Source organism: Odontesthes bonariensis, chromosome 5 (genome assembly GCF_027942865.1).
Source record: "Odontesthes bonariensis isolate fOdoBon6 chromosome 5, fOdoBon6.hap1, whole genome shotgun sequence".
Classification (NCBI taxonomy): domain Eukaryota; kingdom Metazoa; phylum Chordata; class Actinopteri; order Atheriniformes; family Atherinopsidae; genus Odontesthes; species Odontesthes bonariensis.
Genome location: NC_134510.1, coordinates 1,481,934 through 1,495,962, shown reverse-complemented (window position 1 = coordinate 1,495,962; position 14,029 = coordinate 1,481,934). Strand labels below are relative to the sequence as shown.

Here is a 14,029-nt window from a genome sequence, read left to right as displayed (position 1 = left end):
AGCAGCAGCATCAGAGCCAGAGACACAAAGAAACTGTACAAACTGATAAAGAAGGCTGTGCTGGGGACTGCCCTGGATCCCTGGTCCAGATTATACAAAGACTAATGCTGCACAAGTTACGGAACATAAAGAACAACACTGACCACCTTCTACACAGCATTGTGTTGAAACAACAATGTGCTCAATAAGAGGCCTCTTATGCTCCACTGCACCACAATGCGGGAGGTTGATCAGCAATAACCATTCATGATTAAAGATCAGAATAATTGTTTCTAAAGAAAGGACAGTGATAAAAGATAAATACTGCAAAAACACAATTTCCCTTTGGGATAAATAAAGTATTTTTTCATTTAATTTCATTTTTGTTTTTTTTATGTGGTGCCCAAAGTGTAAAAACAGATAATAACGATTCAAAATCTTTTATTTTATATATTTTTTTATTTTTTAAGACAAGTATCATGACCCAGAAGTTATTTCTAGTCATTAGGTGCGTTTATATGGACACGTTTCGTTTAAAGAGATTACATGTAATCGGTTTATTAGAATTCGACCGAACTGTATACATGAGCCACAAATAAAGAGATTAAATTTCTTCCGAGTTTACATGTTACAGCAATTTAATCCGATAGGACGAGGTTTTAACAAATGTTGCAGTATGTCTGAGCTGTTTCTTTGCTTTGTGTTACATGAAAAAATGAGGTGCTGTTTTTTTTCTTTAAAAAAATAAAATAACATTTAAAATCCCGACTAGAACTCGCACGCAAAGATGTCTGTTTGGTCGCGCGAGGCTGTCGGTTTGTTTTTCTAACCGTTTTATACACTGGAGTACGGGAACCTATGAAGGAAGAAGAATGTGATGCTGATGCTGCAGCCACGTATGACTCTGCCTGCCTGCCTGCCTGCCTGCCATTAATGTTAATGCCCTGTTTGATTTTAAATTATGTTACACAACGCCTCTTCTTTACAAAACATAATACGCGTTAAAAATGACATCTGCCGAAGAAACGGATAAACTGAGAGGATTGTGCACAACTGTTCAGTTGATGAGGATGCTAGCACGTCTGCAGTTGCTTCATCTTCGTAAACCAAGTGGATTAGTTTGACATAATTGTGAGCTTTCCTGTGACCGAGACACCGATTTCAGGTAGGACAGTTGGATTTAATGGGTTTGATTTTATTAATTGTATGGACAACTTAAAACATGTAGCGGGTTGTGGTGACACAGGCTAACTTCCACTCTTGGTCAGACAGGCTGTTATAGCCTACATACTGGTGCTACACACATAGAAAAAAGATCTTTGGCTACTTACTAGTAACATTTATCTCCTGCTCAAATCCGACATCGACACCATGGCTGACGTCCGAAAGGGGTCTGCCTCCCAGTATGTCGTCCATTTCCGTCTGGTACGCGAAATTGGCCGGGCTTGATCCGCTTTTACCATTTTGCCTTTTGGCATTGGAGTAGGCGGCCTTCAGGGCTTCCATCTTGACTTAATCTGGTCAACGGACCAGTCAAACACTGCCTCTTTCAAGGCTGTGTGGACATCATTAAAGATTTCCGAGTTCCTCATCTTCCTCCTGTCCAGTTTTGACATTATATTTTGCTCTTGCAACGTTTTAAATAAAAACACTGTTTCCTCCCCCGACCAATTTTTGTTCTTCTTCACCGTCGCCGTCATTTTAACTTCGATATCTTCCGTTATCTGCCGTTTAACTAGAACTACACAGTCTTTATTAACTTTATCTCGCGCGCCCTTACACTTGCGCAGTAACATGAAACGTGTTCTAATAATCGGTTTATCCAGGTGCGCCTGTATATATGGGGAGTTTCCTCCTTCAATAGGATTATATGAACGGTCCAAACCACCTATTGTAATCGGTTTATGTAGGTGCGCCTGTATATATGGGGAGTTTCCTCCTTCAATAGGATTATATGAACGGTCCAAACCACCTATTGTAATCGGTTTAAATATTTAACCCGTTTATATTTAAAGAGATTATTTGACTGTTTACATGACGCATATTTAATCTCTTTACACGTGTAATCGGTTTAAACGTGCATTTAATCAGATTAAACGTGTCCATATAAACGCACCTATTGTATGCAAAAGGCTACGCGTTCTAAACTGTGTTGAACTCACCATCGTCGCAGTAAAAACATAGGCAACCCAAAGCAGTATTTCCTTATGCTGATTATCATGTGAATTAAGAAAAATGTACTATGATCTTATACCATCTTCCCATACTAGCTATCACATCTCCACAAGGACAGATCACTCAACATGTTTTGTATTGATGTAGAGTGTTGAACAATGACCCATCAACAATCTGACAGAATTCTGGCATTTCATGGATTTAGCTTGCACTAACAAGGAGGTGCAGGAATATGAAGCAATATTAATGAATTCCAATCCAGCTTTATTCATAAAGCACTTTAAAATAACCACAGTGGACCAAAGTGCTGTACAGAAGAGTATGTAAAAGACAAGATAAATAATCAGTAAAAGACCTAGTGAGTACAATCACATATAATAATAAGTAATAAACTAACTAATAAGTGCTAAAAGACAATAATAAAAACAATAATATATATTGTATAATAATGTATAATAATATATATATATATAATAAAATAAGAATAAGAAAGTCAACAAGTTAAATGGTATCAAAGGCCCAGGAGAAGAGATGGGACTTAAGAAGAAACTTAAAAGGAAGCGCAGAAGAAGCCCGTTTCATGTGCAAAGGCACCTCGTTCCACATTTTTGGAGCAACCACAGCAAAAGCTTGGTCCCCTTTGAGTTCACGCATAGGGAAATGTACTCGCATTTTCGCGTGCCGTTTAAAAGACATGCGGCAGCATTTTGAATCATTTGAAGCCGAGTAATGGAGGAAACACTAACCCCAACATAAAGTGCATTACAGTAATCCAGCTGATTAGCTTTGTGACAAAGTTGTGGATTGCTGTCTCCAAATGCCAGAAATGGCTTTATTTTGTCAAGTTGTCTCAAATGGGAAAAGCGTGATTTGACAACTGCTCTGATCTGACTGTCAAGCTTAAGATCGGCGTTCACTTTAACCCCCAAGTTGGTCATAGTTGGCTGGTTAAACTGGATCAAAATACCCAGATCCAACAGGAGAACCTCTGTGGTGCGGCCAAAAACAATCACTTCTGTATTTTTTTCATTAAAATTGAAGAAGAGCCACCCAGGCTTTTGTGTCATCAAATGCAGCATTACGGTCATTTTGCAGACGCTTTTAACCAAAGCGACTTACAATGAGTGCGTTCAACATCGGTAGGCAAAAGAACTTCAGGTCACAAGAAATCATAAGTGCATTTCCTTCCAAAACCAAACAGCTAAGAGCAAAACTAGTGCTAGAGTAAAGCCCTATTCGGACGGGACTAGTTTAATGGGGGGACCTGGGGTAAAGTAATAATAACCGGGAAATCTAGTCCCGTCCGAACGCGCCATGTCAGTAAAGATAGCGGAGTATGTCGGTAAACTTTGCCGAGAATTCTACCTCCTGTGAAACGGTCCGGAGTATCTACCATAGGTAATACTAATCCCGTGCGAATGCGACCTTCGGTAATAAGTACGGAATATGTCGTCACATCCTTTTAAAGAGAGAAACAATTAGGTGTGTCTGTTTGCAAACTTGGAGGTTCTGGATGAAGCGCTGCTTGCAAGCACGCATGGTCGGCGCCATGTCTGTTTACAGATGGGGTTTACGGAAGTGAAATGAAGACGTGCATGGCATCCAGGATGTGACGGTTGTGCGTAACCAACAACTCCTCCCATGTTAGATGAATATTACAGGAATTTCTTGTCCCGTCCGAATTGGTCATTTCTTCTCCCTGGCGTCGTTAACCAACATTACCATACGTCCCCCCATTGAACTAGTCCCGTCCGAATAGGGCTTAAGTGCGATAAGTCAGGTACCTAGACAGATGGGAAGACAATTTAGAAAACAAAGACAATTTAGGATTCAATATAAACAGAAGAAACTTGTGCTAAAGAAAATAAAAAATTAAAATAAACTAAAGGACCAGACTCAGTGAATAATTCCCTACACTCCCTATTATATAGATCAGTGAGCAGTGCTGACCAACATATCATTGGGGTCAGCAGTTAGATCTAAAAGCACAAGAATAAAGCAGTTACAAACCACCCCGGTGTGCCACTCTACAAGTGTTGTCCCAGACCTCTAAGCGACATTGAAGAGGCCTGTCAGCCAAGACGGCCCCAATGTCATTGACCAGCCTTCAATGTATCAAGGCGAATCTACCCCCATCCCTGGGGGTAAGCTTTTTTGACTACCTTAGCCACCTATGCTGATGTGATGGTTGAGTCTTCTCCCAAATCTTCTCAGACTCTGCCTCCTGTGTGGAGGACATCCTCAGTTATATATATACACACACATAAGTAACATAAATTTTTCATTTTCTCAATGCACATGATAAAGAAAATAAGCAAAGTTGCATTGTACATGTATTCATCATGATCAAACAGCGTATAGTATAAAAATACTTTGTTGTATAGCCTCCACAGCATAAAACACGGACCAAAGATAACTTTTGGGTCACAGTTCTTGTCATGGATGAGAAAAAACTAAATAGCATCTAAACAGTTGTTTATTTTTTTCTATTTCTGATTTGAGTACAAAATCTGAAAACAGTTTATCTGATTTTGGTTACAATAAAAACAGTGGTTTTCTTTTGATGTTTTGTTTTTTTACTATTCATTTAATTTTGGAATTATACATCGTTTATTTGTGTTCACCATAATATGAGAGAAATTACAAGTCTGCCACAACAAATTTGAAAAAAATCTCTCTTAACTATGTATTTTTTGTCCCAGAATCTAATCTAAACAAATGACTTGCCAATACAAAGTAATGTGTTGTTAAAGAGGTAGTGCTTATTTATCATATCGTGTTGGGTCAGCTTGAACTTTTTCATGAAGTGCAATTAGACTTTCGTCTAAATTTACATGAGTATGGACAAAAAGAGGAAGAGAATATAAGAGAAAAAAAAGAATCAAAGAAAGTCATGTCCCAGAAAAACAAATCAATTATATGAACTTGGTGATACTTTCATGAAATGTGTTTTGCATGCTGCATGAAAAATGTCCTCGGTTTTGTTGAGAAATGGCCCACATCAATGTAAAAATAGAATACTCGATCATTGAATAGAACAGCTAAAATTCAGATGTTTATGCTTCAGTTGAATTCCAGGTTGATTTCCTTAACAAGACGGAATTCACTCGTGGTTTATTGCACATTGACAATTGAACGAAAGAGATAGATGGATTAGTTGTGAGCGTAGAGTCAGTGTCATCTATGATGAGCGATGAATGTCTGCCAATATGCAGTTGTGATGTGTGTCTTTGTTCTGTTGTGTTCATGAGAAAATGTGTACAGCTGAATGAAGATCTGTAGATCCTGCTCTTATTTAGGTTTAAAGTAAAGGACAAAGGAAGATGTGAAAGAAGGAAATACAAGGATGCTGAAAAAACTGTGTTTAGGATTGAAAACAGAGGGCTCGAAGAGAAATGGATGTTATTAGAAATGAACTGACAACAGAAATATATTCTTTCTCAGAAAAAGCAGTTACCCTTAATTACTATGGAAAGATAAATATGTACATATATGGGAATTTTCCTTTTGGAAAATAATTGCCTTTGTTGGAAATAGACCATCACCAGTTGTATTTGGGCTATTTGAAAAAAAAAAAAAAAAAGCAATGGCTCTTTAGGGATAACAAATGTATTTATGTATAAATGTATTTATAATATGTATTTGCCTGTTTTTTCTTTTATTTATTTTTTCTTTCTTTTGGTTTTCTCACAGGCCTGATTCGGTTGCAAGAACTTATCAAAGCACCATCCCGGTACAATATCCGTTTAAAGATCCGGCAGCTGCCTGCAGAGACCAAGGATGCCAAGCCGCTTTTAAAAGAAATGAAAAGAGGAAAAGAGTTTCATATCATCTTCGACTGTGGCCACGAAATGGCTGCTGGGATCCTCAAGCAGGTTTGTAGATCATTTGTTGGTGGAGCTGTACACACAAACACTGTGTGCTCTTACCTCCTTGTAGAGGTAGATCAATAGAATCCTCAAGAGAGAAGCAGCAGGAGGCAGTTTGGAGGTGTGGATGGAAGCAAGCTTGGCTGTGATGCTTAAAACTGTGTCTGACACCTCATGTTAACAGTTTATTGTAACGCGCTTAGTGCCAGCAATACATGAAATCAACTCAATGATAACAATCAAAAAGTTGTCGATATATATATTATTCAGCCATCTATGAACGTTAATATTCATTTTGGCCTATAGATAAACAGTTCTTCAGGATATTGTTATGAAGGCACTGTTAAGCTGCAATAAATAAAACTGAGTATATGAGTTAAAAAAACATAATTCTTACTTGATACGACATAAAAGCACTGTCATAACACAAAATAAAGCAGAATCACTAACAAGTGCAAAATAGAAATGATTAGCGTTAAGTCTGTCAGCTTGATGAACTGAATGAGAATTCCCATGGACACGCTAATAAAATTAGCATTGGCTCAGCAGCTCTGAGATAATTAACAAGCAGGAGCACACAGAACTATTTAACACATTTAAGGCTACTTACAGGCATATATTTCCTTTCCTCTCTCGAAATGAAACTTTAGAGAATCAAGTGCATGAGTCACTCTTGCCACTTTGCTACTTTCCTGGCTGCAACAGGTACCGTAGTTCCACGTTGTTTTTCGACTTCCTAGCTCCCCAAGGTGGGTGGTGGAATTATTGTGCATTATAACGGAGGCAGCCCATATACACTATATTGCCAAAAGTATTCACTCACCCATCCAAATAAATTTTCTTCAGATGTTCCATCACTTCCATGGCCAGAGGTGTATAAATCCAGGCCCCTCAGCATGCAGACTGCTGCTACAAACATCTGTGAAAGAATGTTTCGCTCTCAGCAGCTCAGTGAACTCCAGCATGGTACCATGATAGGATGCCACCTGTGCAACAAGTCCAGTGGTGAAACTTCCTCTCAACTAAATATTCCACGGCCAGGCAGCTGCATCCAACCGTAGTTGTCTGACTGCATTGTGCCAAGTGTAAAGTTTGGTGGAGGGGGGGGGGGGTCATGGTATGGGGTTGTTGTTCAGGAGCTGGGCTTGGCCCCTTAGTTCCAGTGAAAGGAACTCTGAATGCTTCAGCATACCAAGAGATTTTGGACCATTTCATGCTCCCAGCTCTGTGGAAACAGTTTGGGGACGGCCCCTTCCTGTTCCAACATGACTGCACACCAGTGCACAAAGCAAGCTCCTTAAAGACATGGAGGAGCCAGTTTGGTGTGAAAGAACCTGACTGGCCTGCAGAGTCCTGACCTCAACCCGATAGAACACCTTTGAGATGAATTAGAGCAGAGACTGTGAGCCAGGCCTTCTGTCCAACATCAGTGTCTGACCTCACAGATGAGCTTCTGGAAGAATGGTCAAAAACTCCCATAAACACTCCTAAAGCTTGTTGGAGAGCTTGGCGAGAAGAGTTGAAGCTGTTATAGCTGCAAAGGGTGGGCCGACGTCATGTTAAACCCTCTGGATTAAGAACGGGATGTTACTTAAGTTCATGTGAGTAAAGGCAGATGAGGGAATACTTTTGGCAATATAGTGTATATATTATATACATATATATATATATATATATATATATATATATATATATGTATATATATATACTGTACTTACAATTGCTTGTTTGATTAAGATTGTATATGAACATGGACTAACAATGCATTAGGAGATAATGAGATGATTGACATTACATTAACGATGCAATAACCGTATAGCAAAAAAAAACAAAACAAAGACATAGAGATCATGTAGAAAACAATAGCTATAAATGAATGATTACATAAAAGATGACTGATAACACAAAAGTCAATAAATGCTTAGAGACTTTAGACTGACAAAAGACTATAGTGAAGGTAATAGATTGAGGAGACGATTGATCGATTTAACCAGAAATAAAGTAGCAGTTAAAACAACATTAATAACAATAATAATTATTATTGAAATATACACATGGAAGAGATCATTAAATCCCTTGCACGAGTCAGAGTAACAATAAATATAATTCATCAACCTAAGTATATGTAGGTTAAAAAAATTGTCCAGTTAGAATAGCTTTAAATGATCTCAAATAGACTCACGAGATAGAATGGCCCACTTCAGAAATCCTTTGCATTATATCATCAGATTATTTATATTCTTTTATTACTGTATAATTCAGGGTAATGTAGCAGCTGGAACTAATTACAATTGCATTATACGCAACAGATTGGGTTTATCTATATTACAGTCCAATTGAATAACTTAATTTGTGACTAATATATATATATATATTAGTCATTGAAAATGGTCTTTTCAATGATAAAATAATAATAAAATAAGACTCAGATGTGTTGCTAAGATATTGCTGAGTATCAGGAATTAGGAATGTACCTAATTTGAATGATAGTCTGTTGAATTCAGCAACGTTTCGGGGCCAGATCTTACCGGCCTTCTTTGGGATTGCACTGTAAAGCGTGTCCATAATAGCTCCATTTTTTAGAAGTGATGGCTTGATTAAAAGGGATGCCCATAGAAAAAAATCTCCTCTGGCTTCAGGGATGGAGAAACGCAAGAGGCATTCATATTTCATGCAGTTTGGTGAATTCACAGCAGCCAGGACTGAGACAGCCCTATGCAGCTACAACAAGGTGGCACATAGCCAAGACACAAACTCATTTCAATTATAATAGCATCATACAGAGAGAGGGGATTTACAGAAGAATCTCTTCTCAGGGTGCACTTTTAGAAATAGTATGAGTCAAATGAATACGTTTCAATTGGAGAACACAAACCTTGGCACGTTTTGTGTTTGGGACTGTATAGTCTGCATTTAGACATAGCTGCTGATAGAGTAAAGTTTTATTCAGATCTTAACCCAGTTAAAGCCACCCTCTATATGAGACACCTGTAAACAGCATTGTCAGAATATGTTAGACCAAATGAGGCCATATTCTGAACAAGTGACAGATCAAATTTGACCTGTATGAAGGAAGTCAATCTCTGTCACATTATCTAAACCTTTATCACACTATTACATCCTGTCTGGGCTTTTAGAATAGAATAGAAAAATACTTTATTCATCCCCCAGCGCAGGAAATTCAAAATTAGTCAAGTAGCTCAAAATGTTTTCTTTTAAAAAAAAATATTTACAACGATTGTATATTAGAACAATAACAACAACAATGATAATAATGAATGACTAAATGTGAGAAGAACTCAGCAGTCCCTGTTAAAAAGCCTTCTGGCTGTGGGGACAAAGGACCTCCTGAAGCTCTCAGTCCTGCAGCCTCTCACTGCAGCTGCTCCTCTGTCCTGCAGGATGCTGTGGAGAGGATGTTTATTATTCTTCAAAACAGAATATAACTTCCTCCTCATCCGTTTCTCCACCACAGCACTGAGAGGGTCCAGCCTTCTGCCTACAACAGAACCAGCCTTTTTCACCAGTTTGTCCAGGCGCCTACAGTTTGTGTCTGTAGTGCAACTCGTGTTGTTTTACTGTATCTCACTGCTTTACAACACATGCTGTAGGCTCCCAAACAATTTTAGGCTTGTTTTTAACAAACATTATTGCTTGTTTTTACAGATTAGGTAGCTTTTTACTGTCACAAGGTCTGACAATGCGGGTTTATGCAGAGTTCAGTGCAGAACAAGAAAGCAGCATTAGATAGATGGGGGAGAATCGAGTAAGCAAAAGCTTTGTGTTTTAAGGGATATGGATATAATTAACAGCTTGGATAGGTGCTTGACTTAATCATTTATTGGCATATTCACATTTAAGGTCAATAGTCAGTAGATATTGCTGTGTACTATTTGTACACATAGCAGTTAAAAAATGCGGGCAGCTGTAGCTCAAGTGACAGAATGGATGTCATTGAACTGGACGGTTGATAATTCCATCCCCAACTTCCTCAGTTCAAATTTGAACAGATACACAGTCCCACAGCTTCAGATCAGTCATCCCGTCCTTTTCGGGTTTAGGTCAGGAGGTCATCTGCCAATCAGAAGGTCAGTTTGACTCTCGGCCTTTCCCGGACCACATGTGGAGGTGTCGAAGACTATGAACCCCACCCTGCCTCTGAAGCATCCACTTGTGTGTAAATTAGTGTGATAGAGGAAAAAAGCACTGTGAGTGCCTGTAACATTAGTAGGGCTGGGCGACGATTCAAATGTTTATTCTAATTAATCTCATGATTTCCCTGATTAATCACGATTAATCGCATTTGAACGCAAAACCAAAAAATGAATCCAAAAGTAGTGTATAGCTTTTAGCATTTAGTTTTATTTGAAATGTGCTGCCATATGAATGAAAGTGCCATAACATTTGTTGTGCAAACACACTTTTAACATCAGCATCTTTCTGTAGTTTTTATGTAGAAGCCTCGCTCCACTGTCTGTTTCCTTGAATGACTTGCTGCTATCAGTTGTGTGTTTTGCCTTTAAGTGATATTTTAGACTGGAACTACTACGCTGAGAAGACAATTCAACTTGGCAGTGTTTACAGATGACTTTGGTTCTGTCGACTCCGCCGTCTGGAAGAACTTTAACATGAAAATGGCCGAGTAAAAGTTCCGTACCCTTCTCCATGTTTGGTGGATCCGCCGATTACTTTCTTTTCCAGTTCCGCAGCAGACAGCAACAGACTTTTACAAAATAAAAGCCTGTGAGCAACAGAGTTTTACAATGATAAAATAAATAATAAAACAGGGGTGGTTGGTGGCGTAGTGGGTTGAGCAGGCGCCCCATGTACAGAGGCTATAGCCCTCGCTGCAGCTGGCCCCGGTTCAAGTCCCACATCGTACGGCCCTGTGCTGCGTGTTGTTCCCCCTCTCTCTGCTCCCTGCTTCCTGTCTCTCTGAACTTTCCTATCCATTAAAGGCACAACCCCCCCCCCAAATTTAAATTTAAATTTTTATCTTTTTTAAAAAATGAATAAATAAAACCTGCGTTAATGCGCGATAAAAATTTTATCACCGTCAAATAATTAAAGAGTTAACTCGCCCAGCCCTAAACATTATATCAACTAACTTGTCATGCTGTATTACTGTGTGTGTGTGTGAATGTGGCTTGTAGTGTCAAAGCACTTTGAGTGGTTAATTAGACTAGAACAGTTCTATTTACAGTTCATTTACCAATCCAACTGCTACACTTTGGCTGTAGGGTGGATTATTTGTTTGTCCATGGACCAGATGTTCCATATCTCCAGTATTGTGCATAATGCTCCATGCTATATCTCCCTATATATGCCAAATGTGTTCTAAGCCTGAGCTGTGTCTCTTGCTTTATCTGTGTTTGTATTTTTGGTTGGTGTTTGTTTTGTATGTTTGAGCCTGTGGCTACAGCAGTATTGCAGAATATATGCCTCCTCACATTACATGTTGTTGCAGCCCCTGATTTAGTCACACAACTGTGTGCATGTGTGCAGAACAGGACAAAATACTCTGCCTGCCTATAAATCTTCCATTCTCTCTGTGTCATTCTGTCACTCTCTTTTTCAGGCTCTTGCAATGGGAATGATGACAGAGTATTATCACTACATCTTTACCACACTGGTAAGTTGAGAAATTGCCAGTGCTTCACAGTCTCTTTGTTCTATATCCACCACAAAGATTTGTTACATCCCCAAAAGATGAGATGATACTCTTCAATCTTAATTTTCTTAGTTATTCATTTTTAATTCATTACCTTTGATCATTCCTTTCCCCCCTTTTTAGTGTGTCATTCTGAGACAAACAAGTTAAAGGATAAGACCGGTTTTTTGACATTGGGCCCTTGATTTCACATTATAGCATGATGTTCTACTCACCCCTGCTTGTTGTTGGTCATTTGGAGCTGTTCCGAAGATATTCGAGAGGCGTCTGGCTGCTCTCTTGAGATATTCGGCCATGAAACGGTTTCCTATGGGCAAGCTCATACAGGCACAAACTATGCTGTTTATAATTTATTAATTACTGTACACTAGCACTGATAACGTGGAGGTGCGTCGCTTACTTAAAAAAATCCGGGTTATTGTAATTTTGATTTTATTTGTCGTAAAGTGGGTGTTACTGACGTCCTCGTCGTGCTACTGCCACAGACAGCCCACAGACCTGCTGCCTATTTATTCATTCGGCTAAAATTCAAAATTAGTAACCCGGATTTTTTTAAGTAAGCGACGCACCTCCACGTTATCAGTGCTAGTGTAGAGTAATTAATAAAGTATAAACAGCATAGTTTGTGCCTGTATAAGCTTGCCCATAGGAAACCGTTTCATGGCCGAATATCTCAAGAGAGCAGCCAGACGCCTCGCGAATATCTTCGGAACAGCTCCAAATGTTCAACAACAAGCAGGGGTGAGTAGAACATCATGTTATAATGTGAAATCAAGGGCCCAATGTAAAAAAACCGGTCTTATCCTTTAATTGCCCAGAACAATGGTCTTTATTTTCTTTCATTTATCCTTGCTGTTCTTAATCAGTTGAATTTTTTCTTTTGATCTGCTCCTTCTTTCACCCTTATGAAACTCACTCAGGCAAACTGCAAAATCAGACAAAAAAAAAAACACATAAAGAAAAAAACACATTTGTCTCTTGACAGGTTAGCTAAAATGTATTCACACAGGCGGCCGGACGTCCGGCGGGGGGGGAGCCCCCCCTTTAAGGGATGGATCCCAGACATCCCCAATGTCTGGGGGTGGGAGGGAGGAGCTTGAAAAAGTGAGTCCATGGGCAGGGGCCCCATGGGTTCTGAGGCTTTGTCAGGCCCTGGGGCCTCGTGGTCAGGCCCTGGGGCCTCGTGGTCAGGCCCTGGGGCCTCGTGGTCAGGCCCTGGGGCCAGCTCGGAGACGGCTGGGTCTCTGGACTTAGAATCTGTGGGCTGAGGTGATAAAGAGGTGAGGGGGGATGTGCACAGCGTGCCTACCTTCTCTGGTTCCAATCCGAAAAGTTCCAAACATATGGCACGCTGCAGTGCACACTCCTCGCCACCTGCACGAAATCGGACAGATCCTCAGTCCAGTTGTGGAGAGTCCGCTCCACTGAGAGGAAATCCAGCAGCTTATTCGTTGCGTCCAGCCTCTGCCACGAGGTGGTGGTCCAGAAGGCCTCCATTAAGTCCCAGAAAAGGTCAGAGTCCGCCGCGTCCATAGCTGGTGAGATTCTTCTGTCAGGTTGAGGGTTGAGGGTGAAGGGAATGTAGGACACGGATGCGGACTTCAAAAACAAATACTGGGTTTTATTATACAAAAACAAAGTAACAACAGAAAGGCTAAGCCGGATTCAAAAAACCAAACTGTGACAAAATAAGGAACTAAACATGGCATAGATAAATAAATACTTAACTTTGCAAAAATGTAGAACATGGGAAGCAAGGCAGGCAGGTCAGGTAGGGTAAGGAATGAATGGCAACTTGGGTAAGGAAACATGGGTAAGAATTTCACAAAGGAACACAAAGGACTGAGAACTTAAATAGGGAGTGAGAGTGATTGGGGACAATGTGCAGCTGGAGGGGAATAAGGTCGATTTCAGACTAGAGCGTGGCGTGGCGGCAGCGAGAAGACGGCAGTCTTAACGCCGGTTATCAGGCGGTGTGTTCTACTTGGCTTTTCACACCGGACAGTCCCCGGCCGCGGTAGTTCCGCTCCAGCCCTGTCTGCATTCCCCATTCATTTCAACCGGCCGCTGCCGGCCGCCACCGGCCGCTACCGGCCGCTGCCGTCCAAATTCCGCTCGAGTTCTATTTTCCAAAAGCAGCGCGGGACGGAGGCGTCTCCCGCGTTGCTACCGCCCGACTACCGCCGCGTCGGTGTGCAAGGACAGATCTGTTTCCATGTGTTTTCGCCTCCGCCGGTGAAAATCGCTTCCGTTCCGCCACGCTTTGCCGCCCTGCTCTGAAATGGCCCTAAACAGGTGCAGTGAGTGAACTAATTAACAGAGTGCAGGGAAACTA

At 40.3% G+C, this 14,029-nt stretch overlaps 1 protein-coding gene across 5 annotated transcripts in view; it reads left to right on the top strand.

Annotated features, from left to right (window-relative positions):
• The window catches only part of LOC142379606 (glutamate receptor ionotropic, kainate 2), a 422,159-nt gene that overhangs the window by 164,598 nt on the left and 243,532 nt on the right, over positions 1-14,029 (top strand). For all 5 annotated transcript variants that reach the window (XM_075464651.1, XM_075464654.1, XM_075464652.1 and 2 more), the window contains 2 exons: positions 5,848-6,029; positions 11,602-11,655. In XM_075464651.1, coding sequence (XP_075320766.1) covers positions 5,848-6,029; positions 11,602-11,655 — 236 coding nt within the window. The remainder of the gene's footprint in view (positions 1-5,847; positions 6,030-11,601; positions 11,656-14,029) is intronic.